General features: G+C 44.8%; 1 protein-coding gene across 1 annotated transcript in view; it reads left to right on the top strand.

Annotated features, from left to right (window-relative positions):
* Window positions 1-21,683, top strand: part of IQCA1 (IQ motif containing with AAA domain 1) — a 117,400-nt gene that overhangs the window by 41,199 nt on the left and 54,518 nt on the right. Inside the window, exon 8 of the mRNA XM_063161431.1 lies at window positions 16,159-16,243. Within this exon, the coding sequence (XP_063017501.1) occupies window positions 16,159-16,243 (85 nt within the window). The remainder of the gene's footprint in view (window positions 1-16,158; window positions 16,244-21,683) is intronic.

Genomic DNA, 21,683 nt, shown 5'->3' with positions numbered 1-21,683 from the left:
CTCCTCGCTGCAAGCAGCCATGGCAGTGACTTAAAGACCATCTGTGGGAACTGAAATGCTGCCTCTGGGCTCCCGGCTCAGACAGCCTCCAAGACTGATTAATTAAGATAATTAGGAGCTGTAAACATTAATGGGTAATGTTCAAGCCTTTCCTAACACGTTCTTAAAAGCTTCCACTGTGTAGTTATCTGTTGACTAATTTTGGCAGGCATCTTCAGGGCTGGAGGGAGCAGGGGGATGGAATGCAAATGCACCACTGGCTCACGGGAGGAGTGAACCAAAGCAAATAACCCACTGGGTTCCTTTAATAGAGGGGAAATAAGTTATCAGAAACAAGAGAATTGTTTGTTTATGGCAGTGTAGAGTGGAGCCAACAGCTCTGCAACCTGTTTTCCCATAGATTGGAATCAGCTACCTAACCTGAAAGCCATTTAAAACAAAACAACAACAAAAAACCCCTTCAGGCCTTTCTTGCTTATGGGATCATCTTTTTAGAAGCGTGAACCCCTCTAATTCCAAAGGAGAGACAGCTGTTATGAAGTCCACCTGCAGTTAATCCACTTTACTGGGTGTCCATGGATTTACAGGAGGCAGGGGACACCTCTGGAAGCTTCTGTGCAGTGGCAGAAGTTGCCTCCTTCAGTGCAAGATCAGAATTTACGAGAGTGCTGACATTAATGGAGGCAGCTCCATGGCTTTGGGGGGCACCAGCAGGAAGCCCCTGGATTCATCTGTTTCCCACACACAGATAAATCTTGGCTGCAGCTATCTGAAACAGCAAGGCCACTTGGACCCTGGTGTCACATCTCCAGAGAGGCATTGATAAGATCACCAATTCTGCTTTCTAAATCACCACAAACTCCGAGATAACCTTTTATTCCCAGTTTGACACCTGGATTTATGATTGCCACCTCTGTGCAGTGATTGAAAACACATGCAAAGGGCTCTTTGCAGTCCTGGATTTTGCTCATTCAACTATCCAAATTTCTAAGGAACGAAAAGAAGATTCTTAAAGCAGCATAGGTGCAAATTGAGCTCCCCAAGGGGTTTTCAACATAACAAGTCATGCTCCTGAACTCTTATTTAATCACCAAGTGCACCAATGCTGCACATAAGCACATCTTCACCAGCTTTCCAAACACTGTGATTCCTTTCCAGAGAGACACTCAGCCATCTCAGATCACAAAGCCCTTAGGGACCTTCCCTGACTGATCTCTCCTTTCCCTGAGAGGTTTGGCATTCCCTGGGAAGAGAGTCAGGTCCTGATGTTATTTAATTGTCCTCATTCCAAGCAGACTCCCATTGACTTCCACAGGGATTCAGAGAATAAGACATTGTTGGTTTTGAGCCTTTTTCAAGGCTGTTACAGCCAGGCAGAATCACAGTCTTGTTCTCCAAGCAGTTCACCAATGCAAAACCAGGGAAAAACACATTTCAGTGCCGTGGCACTTTGGGCTTTCTGCCTTTGCAGGAATGCTCAGAACTTCCAGCATTTGTGAGCTGATACCCAGCTCTCCATCAGGCAGGATTTGCACTGCACACCTCTTGCCACACTTGCACACAAATGATGCAGAAGCAACACGAAAAGCTCATTCAGATCTCAACAGCCCCACATCAGCAAAGTCACAAGCCCAGTTCTACAGACCAGGCTCTCCTCAACCTGCTTGCTCCCAAATCCCTCTGCCCAAAAAGGCTTTACCTTTTCCCCACCCCATTCCTGCCCTAGTTTCTGTCTCTGTAGTTTCAGCTGTAGACCAAAGGCAAGATTGTCCTCAGCCTGTGTGAATTTTTACAGGGATAGCAGAGACATTTCTGTTCCAAAAGGCACGAGGACCAAAGAAAAAGGTAAAACTCCTGTGAGCAAAAAGATGGGTCCAATTATAGACATTTTCATTTATTTAGCATAATTATTATGCCTTTAACTATATTGATCCATTCTCACAGACCTGCCTATCCTGAGCACGACTCTGTAGAATAACTCCAGGCTTCCCAATTTTTGATTTGTAGCACTCTAGAAGCAAAACTGACCATTACAAAAAATTGAGGCTAGATTCCCTTTCCTGCTTTCTTCAAATGGCTGCAAGTGACCCACGGATACCCACAGTCCACTGACCTTGAGGCTAAGCCTCCTGCTTAGAATTAAAGCTCCTAAAAATATTCCCTCCTTTATACATCCAAAAGTCTGGAATCAGCTAAAGTAAATAGCATTAGTCTGAGCTGGCCCATTTGCACACAAGAAAAATAAAATCTGGTGACTAATTAGTTCATTTTCCTAAAGCACTTCATACTCATCTCCATAATACTTAGGAATTAAAAGTCTGAAAATGCAAAGTGTTCCCAACCTAATGCAGCAACCCCCCCAGTGAGATTCCCAAGGACACTTCCCAAACATTAGGTTTATTTGTTGTCATAGATACTCACCCAGACACAAACATCAGTGGCACCCAGGGACTCACACTTGCCAGCAGCTTGTTATAATAAAGCTCTACATGTCTGAAAGGCAGGATTGGGGTTTTTTAAAATTTATTTTCCTGGAAAATCCTGCAGGCTGTGCCCGTTCAGTGGGTGTGTTAAGCTGCTGTCCTCCTCTATTCCTTTCTCAAGCAGAGTCCTAACACAGCAGGCTGGGTTTCTGAAGGCTGGAACAGAGCAGTGGGGTGTTTCAAACTGCTAACTGGGGCCTGATGTTCACCTTGGAGCTGGCTTCTCTTTCAGGAATCCAGCTAGATACCTACTAGGCTTGGCCCAGGGGAGCCTGCTCTGCCATCTGATCTGCTCTTGGTTTAACCAGCACAGCCTGGTCCTAATCAATGAGAAAGAAAGAAAGGAAGAAGGGAATGAATCCCAAGGGGAAGGGGAAGAGACCCAGCCCAGCTATTATTTCACTCTACTGTGACAGGGAGAGGTGTCTTCTCCAGCAAGTTAATACAGAGCAGGAGGAAGAAGCAATTTTCCCCACTTCCCCATTTCCAACAAGAAAAGATCTGCTGGCATACAGAAACAAGAAACAAGCAAAGAAAAAAGAGCCAGGAGTCCCTCTGGTGCCTGGTAGAAGCACTGAAGAGCCAGTGGCTGGCAGAGGAGAGGTGTTTAATGGATATTCTGGGAAGAGAAAGACTGAGGGAAAAGCTCAGAACTAGGGAGAATAAAAATGAGCGTGAAGCACAGAGCAGTGGCTCCCAAGCTGCAGCCCTTGCTCCACAGATGGATCTCTTTGGAGAAGCAAGCAGAGGAGCTGGAAAAGGCATTTTCAGCCTTGGCTCTGTAGAATGCAAAGAAGAAAGGAGGCAAGTGGGGTAAAAAAGAACTGTGGCATGGACTGACACAAGCAGAGCAAAGGGATAGCAGAAGCAGCCACGAGGAGCTGGAGAGGCAGAATCAGAAGAGAAGGGATGAAAGAGGCTTAAAACTGGGGAAAAAAACCCTATGAGTTACCATTTTGATAAATAGGCACAGTTAGGACCAAAGGCTGACAGAAAATAGGAAGTGTTTCCAAGGCAAAGACAAAAGAGCAGTTCCCAAATGTCTGTGGCAGGTGAATATATTAAAAAAGACTTGATTGCCAAGAGAACAGATTTGACTTGGAGAAGATGAAGGAATCAAGTTATGGCTGGGAATGTGGCTGTGGATGACAGCCTGTTATTCTTTCCCCCAAGAGAAGAAGGATATGTTCGATTCTGAAATCCAGTTGTTTCCTTGTTTTCACTGGCAGGGGCTTTTTCCCACTTTTCACCCTGAGGACCACGGCAGGGGAATGTCTGCTGGAGCACGAGGCTGATTCAGGGCACTGTGGCTCCAGTGTGCCAACAGGATTATTTAACAGCCTGCTGACACGTTCCTCAAGTGCTGAATTCCAAGTGAATTCCACACCCAGCAGAGAAAATTCCAGGCTTACTCTGCAAATCCAAGGAGCTGGAGCTGAGGGGGAAGGAGGACACAGGCAGCAGGAGCAGGTTATCCCCTAAACCTCAACATCTCCATGGTGGAATAGCTGGAACAGGCTCTAGGTGACAGCAGAACACTGGCTGCAGTCCCAGGGCTGGGAAATATGGCAAGCACACTTGAGACAAAGCTTCTTCAAAAATTATTTGATAATTTCCCTCAAGAACTGCCAGGCTGCTCCTTTGTTAGCTGGGCAGTGTGGGTTGGTGAACACCTAGGGAAGCTCTTGCCAGGGGAAAATACACATTAAAGCCACTCTGTCCAAATCCTGTCCTCAGATTCAAGGCTGGAAAGGTTTGATGGCAGTATTTCTGTGGGCAGAGCAAGAACTTGCCTGAAACCTGAGTCACATCCATTCCTTCCAGAGCCAATGTGTTTCAGTTTTACTGGGAATTTCAGCATGGGGGAGATTAGTCAGACTCCATCAGGCAGGTTGTTTTTATTATCCAGGTCAGAGTCCAGGGCTTTTAAGTCATGCTGCATTGCAGCTCTGTGCAGAGACAACAGAAATTCTAATTATTTATAGGCATTTACTCTAAAAACACCCAGCTATTATGGTTTGTGTGCTGTGTCAGACAGGCTTAGGATCATCCTAGGCTGAATAAAAGACATTTAATGGCATATAAGGGAGTTTAGGTGGTTCTTCTTAGGCTCTACTTGTACAAAATAACTATATCAACAATAATAATAACTAAATCAGTAAGATCTTGTGCCAAATACAAATGTGTTTGAATTTCCCCATCCCTGGAAGAGTTCAAGGCCAGGCTGGACAGGGCTTGGAACAAGCTGGGACAGTGGAAGGTGTCCCTGGCCAGGGTATGGGATGAGATGGACTTTAAGTTCCCTCCAACCCAAAGTACCCCTTGATTCCACCAATTGAGCAGAGGGTGTAGAAGCATAAAAAAAGCTGGTTCAGTATTTCCTGAGGCATTTATGGAATAGCAGGAAACTTGCTGGCCCTGAAATCTGTTCAAATACTCCCCTGTCTCTTCCCAGAGCCCCTTACTGCCTCAATGATCCTTTGGTGGCTTGAAAAGGAAATTTACTCTCCTGCTTTGTGTTCTTCATCACACAGGGAAACCAGCTCTAAAACAGCTCTTCCCAGATTTATTTTTTTTTCTGGAAAGCATCTCTAATCCAGCATCCTGTCCTGAAGCTGCTGGTTGAAAGCATGGCTGTGAGCTAAAGCCAGTGTAGCTGCAGGACTCCTCCAAGCATCCCAAGGCAAAGCACAAATGTTCCAAACTTCCAGAGCCAGAGCTGTGCCATGTGCTAAGGTGTACTTCCATCACAGGCTCCGCTCTGGCTCTGGAATTTTAGAATCCTCCCACCTCCATCCCCTCCTGAAAAACCCCATCTGACACGTGGCTTTGTCCCTGTCCCTGTCCCTTGTGCCAGGCTGGCAGTTTGGGGGGAGCGGCTGATTGCTGCCTCTCCCACGTGTGTGCCTGCATCCCCTTCTGCCCAGATCCTCCATCCTTTGCCCCAGGGAGCTCTGCTTTCCTGCACTGAGCCCATCCCAGACAGCTGATGCTCTGCAGAGGCCTGGCAAGCGGCACAGTCATGTCTCCAGGCCTGGAAAACAACACCAAAGATTGAGCAAAGCTGCCCTGCAGGGCTCACCTCCCAGCTGCACATCCCACCCCACCTTGCCTGTTCCACCACTTTGGGGAAATTACCTGTGCTTGTGCTCTCTGCTGCTTCCCAGAGCGGGCTCCAGCTCCAAATTCCCAGAGAATATCCCTTTCATCCCTGGTTTTCCAGCCTCTTTGCCACGTTGCCAGCAATTCTCAGCAGCACCGACCCCATCTACCAAAGAAATTGTTTAAAAGCACATTATTAAGCCATCATTTAAATTAACAATAATAAAAAAGCTGCACTTTGTGCTTATTTTTGATTAAATCTGAGTGCATCCCACTGAGTAATGTGCAGAAGGAATCAGTCATTTGGAGAGGCAAAAGGTATTCAAGTCTATCAGTCTGCAATTCCAGCCAATTTTGAGAAACTATAAATCATGTACCAGAGCCACATGAAACAGGTACAGGATGAGAACATCCCAGTTTTTCCCTCCCAAAAGTAAAAAGGTGATAGTTAAGGAACTTGGCACCTCCAGGCATTACAGTGTGTTTCTTGGACTGCAGAGATGACTGGGGTTTTGAGCTAAAACTCCTGATAAATGGCTGCTCTTAATACCATGCCTGGCTTAGAGCTGAGCTCATCTGGAATGTTTCTCCTGGTCTTTTCCCACACTTTTAAAATGCCAAAGTAGAGGTTCTAAATTATTTTTCTTTCTAGTGAGCTCTTTGGTTATCAGCATTGGCCAGGAGTGTAAACATCTCTAATTTTATAGATGGATTCTGCAACATTCTCCTTTTTTCCCTGGTTTTACACTCTGTGTACACCTGATGGGGATTTGTTCCAATAGGGCTGCAAAAGCCACTTGGGATGTACATGGAAAAATCAAGCACTGTGACTGCTTTCATCTGCATGAAATTGCCTCAGAATTATCATTAAATAGCTCATTTATGCTTTCACATAAACCACAGAGAACCAGTTCTCTTGAGGTGGACAAGGAGCTGTCCCTGAGCCACGAGTGTTCCCTAAGGGGCAAGAAGGTCAGTGGTGCATCAGGAAGAGAACTCCCAGCAGGTCAGGGTAGGATCCTGCCCGCTGCTCAGCCCTGGGAGGCACCTCTGGAGTGCTGTGTCCACTTCTGAGCTCCTCAGGACAAGAAGCTCCTGGAGGGGTCCAGCAGAGGCTGCAGAGGTGATGGAGGGATTGGAGCATCTCTGGGGAGGAAAGGAGGAGCTCAAGAGTAGCCACAGCAGAGAGGCGACCTCTGTAACGTGTGTAAATATCCAAAGGGTGGATATTTATATATCTGGATATCCCAGAGCATGGAGCAGGCTCTGCTCCTCCATGGGGCCCAGCAGTGGGACATGAGGAACAGGCAGGTGCTGATGCCCAGGAGTTCCACCTGAGCAGGAGGCAGAAATCCTTCCCTGGGCAGTGACTGAGCAGTGAGCAGAGCATCCAGGGAGGCTGTGGAGCCTCCCTCACTGGGCATATTCTGTGACAGTGGTCACAGGGGTTCTTGGATGAGGGAAGAGACGAGAATGTTGACTCCATGTTTCAGAAGGCTCGATTTATTATTTTATGATACATATATTACATTGTAACTATACTAAAGAATAGAAGGAAAGGTTTCATCTCAGAAGGCTAGCTAAGAATAGAAAGGAAAATAATGATAACAAAGGAGCTCTCTCAGAATCTGTCTGAGATAGCTCAGCCTTGATTGGCCATTAATTATAAACATCTAAGATGGCCCAATCAAAAATTCACCTGTTGCATTCCACAGCAGCAGATAACCATTGTTTACATTTTGTTTCTGAGGCCTCTCAGCTTCTCAGAAGGAAAAAAATCCTAAGAAAGGATTTTCACAAAAAGATGTGTACGACAATATTCCAGAGCCATCCAGACACAATCCTGTGCCCTGTGCTCTGGGATGACCCTGCTGGAGCTGGGAGGCTGGACCAGACCCTCACTGTGGCCCCTTCTGGGATTCTGGGCAGTGAAAGAGAAAGCAGTGTCTTGTCATTCCTAAAAACCATTTTCAGCTTCTCCTTTCCCACTGACATTTTCCTGCTGCATCACAAGTGCTTCTCAAGGCAGTTCAGTCTTAGGTGCAAATAGTGATTCAAGTTTTAAATGAAATTCCAGCCACTCTCCCAAGCAGTGATGCAGTGCCTGATGAACCTGGTCACACTCTGTCCTTTGGAAACTCCTGAGGTTAAACTCCTGTGTGAGTGGGACAGCCATGGCACAGTGGCTGGGCAGCATTTTAATCCTGAGAGGCAAAAAATGAGTTCTGCCAGCCTGGACTGGATTTCTGCACTGATACCACAGCTATAAGGCAGAGATAGAAATACTGAAATGTATTGAAATACTGAAATTTGTCTGATGCCACCTCAGATCCATCCATTTTCATCACCTTGTAAAAATTACATCAATGAAAATCACATCATTTACCCACAAGCAGGGTTGTCTAATCATCATATCACTCCTACATGTCCTCCTTGTTGGAATGTTAGATATCTAGTGTTGGAAAAAAAGGATGAAAGCACAGAGCTTCTGTGCTCCTCCCAGGCTCCCATTCCCGGTTTTCCAGGCAGATGTAAAGGGTGTCCCTTTGCACAGCACACACAGGGAGGCTGGCACACCCCGGGAGCACTGCGTCATCCTCAGTTTTAAGTGATGGGCCATGGCAAAGCAGGGTGAAGCAGCCAGGTTAGAGCCTTCTTCCCCTCCTGTAGAGATGCATTTTGGTCCACCTTGACTTCTGAGAAGCAAAAACATTTGCTCAGATCTCTCATAAACAAATCCCATAAAACAAAATGTTCTCTTATACTCCATTTCACTCCAAATCCCAAAGAAACTTGTGATGTTGGAGGGCAAGTTATTTCTTTTGGCTGGCCTTGCTAGAAAAAAATGGCATGCTTTATTTTCCTCTTTACAGGATTCATATTGTGTTAATAAAGTACTCTTGATTCCCTCTGGCTGACTCTGCAGGAAAACTATTCTTACAAAGCTTCTAGTCTGGGTTAAAGTAATCTTGCTTAAAACTGCCCATAATTGTTTCAGTCTCTCAAGTTAAATGCTGAGCACTGGAAATTCTGCCAAATTTGAGCCAGGATTGGGTGTTCTGTGCTGGCAGGATAAGCTGACCAAAGGTAAGGAATTCAGTAAATGTAGCGGGAATTGACCTGGTGTTTCTTTGAGCCAGCTTCTGTATTTGTGACCTTGCTCTGAAGAGACTGGAAAGACACAAGGAAATCAAACCAGATGAGAGTTTAATGGGAGCTATTCCATCAGCGAGGCCCCAGCCCTGGAGCAGCCCCTGGGGGCAGCTCTCCTGCTCAGCAAGGGCTGCTCACCTTGCTCTCCTCTTCAGCCAGGGCTGCTCTCCTGCTCAGCAAGGGCTGCTCACCCTGTTCCCCTGTTCACCAAGGGCTGCTCTCCTGCTCACCAAGGGCTGCTCACCCTGCTCTCCTGTTCACCAAGGGCTGCTCTCCTGCTCACCAAGGGCTGCTCACCCTGCTGTCCTGCTCAGCAAGGGCTGCTCACTCTCTCTCCTGCTCACCAAGGGCTGCTCACCCCATTCTCCTGTTCACCAAGGACTACTCTCCTGCTCAGAAAGGGCAGCTCTCCTGTTCAGTAAGGGCTGCTCTCCTGTTCAGCAAGGGCTGCTCTCATGTTCAGCAGGGACTGCCCACCCTGCTCAACAAGGGCTGCTCTTCTGCTCAACAAGGGCTGCTCACCCTGCTCTCCTGCTCAGCAAGGGCTGCTCTCATGTTCAGCAGGGACTGCTCACCCTGCTCAGCAAGGGCTGCTCTCATGTTCAGCAAGGGCTGCTCTCCTGCTCAGCAAGGGCTGTTCTCTTGCTCAGCAAGGGCTGCTCTTCTGCTCAGCAAGGGCTGCTTCATGTTCAGCAGGGACTGCTCACCCTGCTCAGCAAGGGCTGCTCACCCCACTCTTGCTCAGCAAGGGCTGCTCACCAAGGGCTGCTCACCAAGGGCTGCTCACCCTGCTCTTGCTCAGCAAGAACTCCTCACCCTGCTCACCCTGCTCTCCCACAAAGGCTGGAGACAGCCACCAGGAAGCTGACCTTGGAAAGGAGCCTGGGGACAGCCAGCCTGGGAAAGAGGAGGAGCAGCCCTTCATCCTTGGAGGAATGCACCCTGGTAAACACAGGGTGATCAACAACTCCAAAAGAGTTTCCTTCTCCAAAGGAAACACACTTGAGGAACTTCAGAGCTAGAAAACCAGGCATGGGGTAGTGCTGGATGTTAGTTTTCCCTGCAGGGGCAGGCGTGGGACATGCAGGTGTCCTCAGATCCATCAGGAGATGCTTTCAATGTTATTCCACACCTTGCAGCTCTGCCCAAAGCTGTTCTGCACTGCAGCAGTCAAGCCAAAAACCCGAAATAACCTTCCAGGGATCTGCTTTCCAGCCCCTTTAATCTTCCCATTTCCATGCTTGGTGGGTACATTGAGTGTTCTCTAGGTTAGTCTGAACCTTCAGCACAGCTTGGTTGGTATCAGCTCTTGCCAAGCAGTTCAGTTCTATCAGCCAGGGTGTGATTTCTCCCAATCCTCAGTTCATTCAAATGGGAGATCTGAGAAAACTTTGGGCAACAATTTTTGAGTGTGTGGAGGATCATGCAAAATCAGAGCACCAGAACGTTCCATCGGTGTCAATATTACGCAGTTTTTCTTCAGATTGTAGCAGGTTTTCTTTTAACTTAAGCTAACATTGGAAGAATAAGTGGCTTTGGTTTTCCTTGGCATTATTCATGCCCAAGCTGCCTTTTATTCCCATTCAAAAACCTAGGAGCCATTTGCAGTGCTATCATCCATGTCTCCAATTATCTCAAGGAGAAAAACCTAATGCCATTTTAAGCCAGCAATGATTTGTCAGAATTTTGAAGAGAAAAAAAAAATTAAAATCCTTTTCCCTTGGGTTTTTACAGCAGGAATCAGGATAACCAGGAGTCCTGGCAGAGAAATGCCCCAGCCCATCTGAAGGGGAACAGAGATTCCCATTTTTCCATTAATTACATTAATTACTTATTGCTATCCCAAAAACACCAGAAGGATCCTTGGAAAGGTAATAACTTCATGACAAAGCAGAACAGACTCTTTTGCTGTAAGAACTCAAGCAGCTTATGAACAACTGCACTGGGTCAGCCAAAGGTCTACCTTTCCTGGCCAGTAACACCACATGTAATAAAACTATCAGGGAGAATTACCACATTCCTCATTTAGCTCTGTCCCCTCCAACAACTGTTCCCAACTATTACTTGGCTTTGAAGTTCCCTTCTCCCATTTCAGATCTAAGGCAGGCACTGGGGACCCAAAAGACCATTCTAATTATGATAGTTACTATAATAAAGGATATCACCTTTCCCCACAAACCTTGCCTCCTCATTCCTCCATGGGAATGCTTTCCCTTGCACATTGTTGGCCTCACTACACTTGATCTTCAATTTTCAAAGCTGAATATTTATGCAGAACAATAAAGTTTCTGATCCTCCAATTACTCTGCACTGAAATGCTTCCATGCATAACAAGCACACGTACAAGCAAACACTGGGAGGATCAGGACCTGAGATAAAACATCAGTTGTAATGTTGTCTGTGTCCAAACTCATTAAAGATGATAAGAAGCCTGTGGAAATCAATCTCACTTTAGAAGTAATTCTGTATTTGCCATGGTTATTTTTTCTGGAAGTGATTTTCAAAGAGCTAAAGAGAGCACAAATACAAAAGGGGGAAAAAAGCACCGCAGCAAAGACACCTAAAATAAACCAGCACTGCTATTTAGGCACTCTGAGAGAATCCATATCAGGTGGGATTACAGAAACAGGCAAGAACTACATAACTGAGGAGGGTTTTATTTTTTTTAAGAGCTCCCCCCTCTTAGTTTGTGTCCCTTTTCTGCACAGAACACCCCTGTGTCCCTCCACTCAGAGCCTTCACCATCATTCATGCCTCCTCTTCTGCGCACAGCCCGCATCTTTTCTTCCCTTGAGAAGAGTTAAACGCTCTTGTTCCTCCAAAGAGCAATTTATTTTTCCTGACAAGGCCTTTTATGCAATTAGCTGGAGAAGCCATAGCCAAAAAGAAAGAATAACACATGTAAAACCACGCCAGAGAACAGAGTAGGTAGGAACTTGTTGAGTCTATTACCAGACAAAATGTTTAAATCAATGGTGTGCTCTCATAAATCAAAAGCCATATTTAGTCCTAACTACAACCATCCCTGAGCAATGTGGAATAGAGAGAAAACACTTTAGAAAAATTTGAAGCTCCTAAATGAGGAAGGGAGGAAGCAGCAGATGAGAGAAGCACAGTGCAGGGTCGTCTCCCAGACAAAGAATTTATTGTACAGGTGAGGATGGAGGTGCCACAGCACTGAGGGCTGAGCAGAGCCTGCCAATCGCCCCGACTCGTCCCAGCCTGGTGGTGATTTGGAGACATTACAGAACCATTTGAACCTAGTTAAAACTTGGACATTTATGTGGGGTTTGTGCTGTACAAATATTGAGCCCAGAAGAGCCAGAACTCTTTGCTACAGATCACAGACAAAAGGATTTGCACTGCAGACCATAAAAGATCATTCTTTTTCAATTACACTTGACAGGTCTGAGTTATTGTAAGAGGAATAGGTTTGGAGCAGTAACAGTGAACCAGAGAACATAATGTAATTTGAGAAACAGCACAAAAACCTCATCACATCCTTTTCCTTTTCAGCTGGGAGTGCAAGATCGTATCTTTTCACCCCTCCATCCTTGTTCATCCCTTTACTCTGCCACTTGAGCTGCTTTGATTCAGATTTAGGGCCCCCATTCATCCCAATTAGATGGCTTTTCTGTAAAGCTGCTTTCCAACCCCTGCTCTGCTTCCGTTGACAGGATTTCACTGCTTTCCAGAAAAGTGATGGATTTCTCACATACCACAGTTTCTAAAGGTCCCTTCTTCAACAGCATCCTCCTCAGCACAGAAACCTTGAGCAGTTGTGTTAAAGCAGTGGCTCTGACCCAAAGAAGGATCTTCTTGCCTGCTGTGAGCTCCAGCACTCGTCATTTTTATTTGCAGCAGTGCAAGCAGAGGCTGCTGCTCGGTGTCTGGGAGCAGGAAACGAGGAGCAGGTCACCCCCAGGAGCCATCCTCAGCTCCTGAGCCATCCTGCAGGCTTTGGGCTCCTGAGGGCCTCCCCAGGCTGCTGATGGGGTTTGTCTCACAAGGAGGAGGTTTCCTCCTAGCCCTGTCCTTCCATCTCCCCTTCTTTACTCTGTTCAGCCACCGAGTCCTGTCCCACCATGGGATTTTATAAACTTCATTTGTTCCTTCAGGCAATTGTTTTTTACTGGAACTGCGTCCTCCCTAAGAAATCCAGGACAATTTGCTTCTGCTTTTGCTTGCAGTGCTTAGCACGTTGTCAGCACTCCCACTGAAGCAATCACACTGAAAATAAGAGTTGCTTCTTCCAGTTCTGGCATTTACACATTTTTATGAGATGCTGGAAAAGTACAGTTGGATATTTTTCCCCCTTGCAAATGCTGAGACAGTAATAAGTAACAGATTCACAGAGTTCTGACTCGGATCTAGGTGTCTCTGACATGTACCATGGCTTTCAAATATATTACACACTCTAATGCTCCTGTTATCAAGAGCTTAAGCTTTTTACATCCTCCTCTCCCCATCAGCAGTGGAACCAGGGAGGATTCTCATCACAAAGCTCCCCTGCACACTTCCCACAAAACAAAGCAGCCTGCTGGGGCTCCAGTTGGGAGCAACTTCTTGCATCATCTGGGATCATTTTCTTACCCTTTTATTACCTCTAATCACCAATACTTCAGTGTTTCTAGGAAGTTTCAAAAGGGGAAGGCAGTTAAAAATTATTTGAACAAATAATATTGTGAAGCAAGCTCAGAATCCCTCCACAGTGTTTGGGAGCTCCTCCTAATTCAAGACCTGTTCATGGGACACACCTGGTAGGACCCTCTTCAGCCCTAGATGAAGTGCAGCTTATCTGATGGCACAAAGATATAAGAATTTAAGATTATAGAGTGGTTTGGGTAAGAAGAGACTTTGAACACCATTTAGTCCCACCTTCCACTAAACCAGGTTGCTCCAAGCCCCATCCAACCCGGCCTGGGACACTTCCAGAGTTGGGGGGCAGCCACAGCTTCTCTGGCTGCTCGTTTTATCCTGGTGTTTCCAACTGCAAACCAAGGAATTTAGGTGCAGTTGAATCCAAATGAACATCCTAAGATAAATGCATGAGGCAACCCATTGCGATGGCTCTGAGTAGAACGCTGCCAGAAAGTGAAGGGGGAATGAAAATTGAGATTCATTATGTTTAAAGTGGACTTTTGACCAGGAAGATGAATGGCTGCATTTTTCTGGGCAGATTTACAGGCCAGATGAATCCCTGGTTTAACCTCTGAACTCAGAGGATTTCATGAAGGGAGGAATTTGCCAACTGGGGGTCATGCATGTGAATTCCCAGGCATTACAAGATTGAAGTTGTGGTCATTTCAACCCAGAAAAGAAAGAGGAAAACCCACAAGAGGGTGGGTAGGGAAATAAGATTTAAGAGTGCTGCTTCCAGACCATCAGACAGCAGTGGATACACTCAAGAAAAAAGCAGATGCCCTGGAAGAATTAGAACATCAAACTGTTTGGTACTGTCTGCTCTGAGGTCACTGATGACCATGGAAAATCACATCCTGCAGTGTCCTCAGCCAGAAAATCCCAGCTATCCCTGACTGCTCAGTAAATGCCTGACCCTCTTTCCATGGAAAGATGGACATTGTCTTCTCCTCCCCTCGTTTTTTGACATAAGCTGAAGTTGCTACCAAAAAAAGGTGAGAGGAGCCACATCACCCCAAACAACTGCACCCTCTCAGAGGAGGAGAACCACACAGAAAATAGAGATTATAAACCAGAAAACCCTTCCCAATTTCAGAATATGGTAGAATTTCTACAGCACTCAGATGTACTCAGCATACATCCCCAAAGGTAAATATCACAGAATGGTTTGGGTTGGAGGGAACCTTAAAAAGAATTTAATCCCAACCCCCCTCCATCTCTAAGAGCTGTAAATGATTTAGAAGTGAAAAAAGGAGTACAAATACCAAATGTAACATGAATAATTATTGGCAGCTGGCCCTGGTATCATGTTCAGTGGGCTCCCAGCTGATTCTTCACCCACAGTGCATTTGCCTTTCCTTCCTCCCAGCTGGCACTGAGGTAGCAACAACCTCAATTACAAATTTTGGGAAGTTTTTTACTGTTACCAGACTTGTAACAGCGTTTAAGGCTTCACTTAACATAAAACTGAGCTATTTTCTGGCTGTCTGCAAAAAATGGAACACCAGCTAACATTAAATAATAGATCAGGCAGGGTTTTGAGGCCAAAATCCCATTCTTAATGGATTTTTAAAAAACACACTGACAAGCACAGCCCTTTGTTGATGCAGGCTGGTTTCTGGGAATGCAGTGACCAAGGATTTGCATCTGTTTGCATGTAGAACTTGTAACTGTGGAACAAGCCAGGGCTCCCAAGCACAGATGAATGTTTGTTGATTCTGCCCTAATTGGTGTTGCATTAATAGCAGCAAGAGATCCCAGCCCTACACGTGGTGCTACAGAAACAGAACAGATGCTCTGTTCCAACGATCTCAGCTTAAAACTGAGCCTGCAGCTTAACACCAGCCTAGCAAAGTCCCTTAAGGTACCAGTTGTTTAAAAAAAAAACAAAAAACATTTTTAGGAATAGTGTTGACCTTTCTGAGCTCTTTTCTTCTCCAGGGAAATTTAATTTCATTTAGAGGAAATATAACCATGCTGTTTGAAAGTATCACGAGGGTTTTTCTGCACTGTCAGAATTTTCTTTGGAACAGAAAAATCTTCCTGATATTACCAAACAAACAGAAAATCTTACAAATATATTCCACCAAGCAACAAAAGGGAAAGAAGTTAAAGGGTTTTATCAGTATAAACGGCCTTGGGGCTGAAGTTATTTTCTGTATCTTTTAATCCCTTTCTGAAAGGTCTGGAAGCTCCCTGTGTTACCCATGAAACCTTCCCACAGTCACAGCTGCCCCTTCTTAACTTCCATCACCACCAAGTCCACTGGAAATTTAGGAGTGGTAATCCTGACATTTAGAAATTAAATCCTGATTTAAGCAAAATAACTCTTAAAAAAAAAAAAAAGCCAAAATGGATGTTGAAAGCAGAGAGCTGGGCTATGAACATTAAATAGTGTAAAATAACGTAACAACCATTCCCAGAATTATTTGGGTTGGAAGAGACCTTAAAGCTCATCCCATTCCCACCCTGCCATGGGCAGGGACACCTTCCTGTGTCCCAGGGTGCTCCCAGCCCTGTCCAGCCTGGCTCTGGGCACTGCCAGGCACAAACACTTTAATCTCCATCTCTCAGCTAGGCAGGAATCTGCAGTTTTAGGAATTTCCCTGAGAATTTGCAGTTTTTGTTGGGCCATGGGATAAGAGACACGGATTGGTCTTAATGAACTTACAGGGCAGAAGCCACTGCCATAAGAAGCTCCCCTGCTATCTAACATCTTTATCAACCAGGTGAAAAATGATGAACTCTAATTCCTCTTCCACTTTTGTTTCTCCCACAGGCATGTCACAGGCAGGTTTCCTGACTATCCCCTTGAGAAGGCAGGTGGTTCCAAGGCTATTATTGTTGAAAAACATCCAGAGGAGGTACTGTCCCTCTTTTAATGAAAAAAAACCTCATGGGGTTGCAGAAGGATTTGCTACAAAACATGTCTGTTTATTTAAGTAGCAATTTTCCCTAACAGTGGCTCCTGTTCTCCAAGACCCTTACGGTTAAAAGCTTTTTGTTGCAAATGAAAGAATGAAGTTTTTTCCCAGGGTGTTTTCATCAGGTGCTAAAATCTGTTCCCGTTTGGGCTGTGCAGCCACTTAATCAGCACTGAAGGTGCTCAGGTGATGGGAAAGAAGTAGAGAACAAGAGCAGAGGAGAGTTTCCAGTGCAGGCAGGGCTAAGCCTTGATTTACTGCCAAGGCTCATTAAGCAAATTGAAGTATCTCAGTTTATCTTGTGTGTTGTAGGTTGTTTTTCCTGGTAAATCCCTCTCCTGATTTCTCTGGCTAATGGAAGTGGCTGATAATCTCTTCCTGTGATCACTGGGTGTCACACAGGGAAAGTGATTAAGCCCAGCTGAAGGCAGTGCTGAGCACTTGGAGCCTTTCCCACCCATCCCGAGGAGCCAAGGGGGTCATGGCTCTGCTGAGGGAGAGCAGGAAGCAGGACTTGGCCCCTGAGTCAACCACTGTGCTGGGCTAGCAAAACTAAGAGGTCAAAACCCAAATTCTGTGGTCCTGAAAGCCCCATCCTTGAGATTGTTGTGTGATTTTTCTGCAACCGGTGCATGGTAAAAGAGGATTTTTGTAGAATCACAGAATGGTTTGGGTTGGAAGGGATGTAAAAATCCTCTCATTGCAGCCACCCTGACACTTTCCAATAGCCCAGGTTGCTCAGAGCCCCATCCAGGCTGGCCTTCAATGCTTCCAGGAAGGAGAATTTTGGATCCAGTCCTCCCTGGGGCACACAGCAGTCTCTGTGTGGTTTGGGGGATGTAAGGACAGCAGAGAGCACAGCACTAACCATCAGCCAGCTTTGCTAAAAACACAGCAAAACTGCTGCAAACAGCTCCCTGTGCCCCACTAAAACTGAGTCTGGGGCATACTCCTGCTTTAACCAAGTTCAGGGGCTAAACCCTGCTGGGCTCTGCTGTGCTGAGTTTGAGAGGTCCCCAGGATGAGGTGAGAGATGAGAATCTGACTCCATGTTCTCAGAAGGCTGATATATTATATTATATTATATTATATTATATTATATTATATTATATTATATTATATTATATTATATTATATTATATTATATTATATTATATTATATTATATTATATTACATCACATCATATTACATCACATCATATTACATCACATCATATTACATCACATCATATTACATCATATCATATTATATTATATTATAATTATGCTATACTAAAACTGTACTAAAGAAAGAGAAAGGACACAGACAGAAAGCTTAACAAGAATGAATAATAAAACTCATGTCTGACTCCTCAGTCTGACACAGCTGGCTGTGATTGGTCATTAATTAATAACAATTCACATGGAACCAATATCAAACATTCACCTGTTGGTAAACAATGTCCAGATCACATTCCCAAGCAGCAAACACAGGAGAAGCAATCAGATAATTGTTGTTTTCACTCCTCTCTCTCTGAGGCTTCTCAGCTTCCCAGGAGAGGAAATCCTGGTGAAGGGATTTTTCAGGAAATGTGACAGTGACATTTCTGTTGAGGCAGGCAGAGGGAAGGAGACCCTCAGTGAAGTTTTCAGCCTCCAAAGCAGAAACTCCTGCCAGAGTCCAGAAGGTTTTGTTGGGAGCCACCCAGCAAGTGGGGCTGCGTGCTGGGGAAGGGTTTGGGGGATGTGGTGCCAAACAGAGCTGCCAGCGTCAAGGATTAACACAGCTGGGGAGGAAAACACAGCAAGGAATTATGCTGAGCAATACAGGACATGGAAGTAGATTCTGGAGGAATGGGTTTAACCTCCCTGTCATGCTCCCTGCTTTCAATTCCCACCTTCAGCTGTTTTGTTGCCTTTCCTGAGCATCTGCTTTTTCTTTGCATGAAAACATGGAAGCCAAAAGTCTGGAGAGGTTGTTTTACTCCTCATTTTCCCTGCACTCTGGAAAAAAAAAAACCTTCCTCTATTTTCCTAACAAATTTTCACTAGCAATTATCTGATTTTCACCAATTTTGGGGCCTGTTTTTTTCTCCCTTTTTAGCCAGCAGAATGTGTGTCACAGCCTCAAGAGATCTCCCCAGTGCAGCTGGCCAGAGAAAGTTCAGTGCAATCATGATTTTACCTGACAATGCCAGACAAGTAAAACATTTTTTCTTCCACTGAGTCGGCTGCATATTTAAAAAATCCCTGAGGCCACTGGGTTTGTTCCACACACTGGTCTGCTGGGCAACACAGGGAAGGAAACCCTGGCCCCATGGAAGCTGATGGGAGTTTTGTCCTTGACTCCAGGGGGGACAGGAGTTCACCTCGTGTCTGTCTGGGCTCCTCTATGAGCAGGGGTGGGTTACTCCCAAGTCAAACTCCATGAAAAATCAAGACTGAGCTGTATTTAAAAAGGGAGCATTTTATAAGGCTTCAGTAAAGACACTTTGGGGAAAATAAAATACAAATTAATCACTTCACGAACCATTGCTGCATTATTATACATTCTATATTTCTTGATCCTTTGACAACCCTGACCTTACTTGACTTTGTGATGTAGCTGGCCTTCTGCACAAACTGCTTCCATGACATTTTACAAATACCTTCCCAAAGACATCCCAATGCACAGCACTTGGTGCTTTAGTCAGAAAAAGAAGTGCTGTCCCTCAGAAAGAAGATTTTTCTCTACTTTACTTGCACTTCAAGAGAAATTTAACATTCCAGGACAGTGGTGTAATCTCCCTGCATCTGTTCCAGATTTATATCCCTAATGGTTTTTTATGTTTTGCTCCACAGATAATCATCGGTTGTGACAATTTTTAGCTTTGCCCTTATCCTGCTGCCAACAAAATTAGGATCTTTCCCTGTAGCTCATTAAGTCTCATCACCATGAAAATAAGCCAAGAGAGTTGCCATTTCACAGGCACTTCCCCCTCTCCTAGCTCCTCATTTCCAATATTAAATGACATTAAAAAACAAAAAGAAAGATGTCAGAGAAAGACTAAAAGCCTTTAAATATTCTGAATATTTCTAGTTAACCATGCAGGAGGGAAACTCTACTTGGCCTCTGTTAAATTACACTCACCTACAGACATCAACCTACCTACCCCAAAAAATCCCCACCAAAAATCTTCCATAAAGAAGAAACATTTCCAAGATTCCAGCACAACTTCTTTCAGTAGAGTTAATATTCCAAGAGAGGAATTTTCCCTCCAAGGAACACCGGGCTGTGTCCCTGTGCAGTGTTAGAGCCAGGCTCTGAGGCTGCTCTCACCTGCACAGCAGGAGATCCAGCATTCCCAAACTCACTCCAGCCCTGCTTTTCTTTTAAGGTTTTCTTTCAAGGAATAAGGGAAGGTTTTATTCCTGAGGAAGAACTTTTACCTGAGCCAACACCAAAACTTCCTGAGTCTGAGGACAGCAGAACAAGTGAGTCCTGCTGGCAGCTAGAAGTTTTCTTATTCTTGGCTCATACAAACCAGCATTAGACACTTTCATTCACAGGCCTACACTCTGGTTTAGTGCCCAGTTCTTCCCCTGCCTCCAAAAAAAAAAGGAGATTTGCACTGCAAGACTCTAGAAACTGATATAGGAATACAAAAGTCAATTCAACTTTCATGGAGCATCAGTTTTAAAGGAAAATGTCTTTTCAGCCACTGAAGAAAATGTTACTGGAGAAGAATCATCACTGGTACAACAGGAGTTCTAGGAAGGACTGGGAAAAAATACAAAGAGGCAAAAATTCATCTGCTCCTATTGAAACACAGTGTCTTCCTCAGGATTAAGAGTTTGCTAACTACTTTCTGCATCATTTGAAAAGTAGACAATCTAGCAAAGAAAAGGGGAGTCTGAAACAACTTAACAAACTACTTCTCTTTCCACCATGAAGTTTTCTCCAGAGCAAAAAAAAAACCCTACACTGAAATGTGGGTGACATGCCTACTAATCTCAAACTAACCTTTGCTTGCCATTCCCTTTCTTCCCTCCCATTTTGTCAGATTGTTCAGGCATCCTCTTGCTGTGGTATTTTCTGGGTCTCCAGGATGAAGGAGGAATTGAGAATCAGACTCCATGTTCTCAGAAGGCTGATATATTATATTATATTATATTATATTATATTATATTATATTATATTATATTATATTATATTATATTATATTATATTATATTATATTATATTATATTATATTATATTATATTATATTATATTATATTATATTATATTATATTATGCTATGCTATGCTATGCTATGCTATGCTATGCTAAACTATACTAAAGAAAGGATACAGACAGAAGGTTTAACAAGAATGAATAAGAAAAACTTGTGACTGACTCAGAGTCTGACACAGCTGGACCATGATTGGTCATTAAGTAAAAACAATTCACATGGAACCAATCAAACATTCACCTGTTGGATAAACAATCTCCAGACCACATTCCAAAGCAGCAAACACAGGAGAAGCCACCAGATAATTATTGTTTTCATTTTCTCTGAGGCTTCTCAGCTTCCCAGGAGAAGAAATCCTGGTGAAGGGATTTTTCTGACAATATGACAGTGATACCTTGCAGCTGGAGGGGAAGTGGTTCTGGATAAAAGAGCAGAAGCCACTCAAGGTTGGACACAGCTTGCCCCAGCTCCGCAATGCTGGAGCTGCTTGGAGCGGAGCTGGAGGAGCTGCAGCCAGGCCAGGCAGAGGCACAAGGACACCTGAGCTGCCCAGTGCCATCCCAGCAGGTTCATGAGAACACAGACTCTGGCTCACCCCTTCCAGCATCCCTGCTCTGTGCAGAAACATGAAAGCAGAGTGTGGGCGCACTGAAATACTGCTGCAGAATGGCCCTGCTGCAAGGTGGGACCTTCTGTCAATCCCATGTGTGTGTGTGCAGGTATCCAGAGGTGCTGGGCATGGTTCTGCTTCCCCTCTGCAGGCAGAGCAGAGGTGACAGGGCTGGGTTCTGGCTGTGTAGGAGCACTGCAGTAAAGGATACACTCAGAGTAGCTGTGTTGGTTTTGGATCCAACAGGCCTGCTGGGACACTAAAAACCTATTCTGAACTCCAGTCAATCTGTTAATCTATCCCAGGGAATGAAATGCTTCGCTGCTTATCAGCACAAGATGTGACTGAGCAGTGCTCAGGGCTTGAATTACCATATTTAATTAAATGTAAGGTACTGAAATGCTCGGGGAGAGCCGCTAATGGAACTGCCACTGATGGCTGCAAAGCACAGCCCTTGTCATTGTCCCCCTCCAGCATCCAGTGCTCAGTACATTGAAAGGTATACTTGAGAAAACAAATATTTTCACTGTTACAGGAAAAACATCCTACAGATGGAAATGTTTTATTTTGTACTCTT

This window comes from Melospiza melodia, chromosome 8 (genome assembly GCF_035770615.1).
Source record: "Melospiza melodia melodia isolate bMelMel2 chromosome 8, bMelMel2.pri, whole genome shotgun sequence".
Taxonomy (NCBI): domain Eukaryota; kingdom Metazoa; phylum Chordata; class Aves; order Passeriformes; family Passerellidae; genus Melospiza; species Melospiza melodia.
This window is presented reverse-complemented; position numbering and strand designations above follow the sequence as displayed.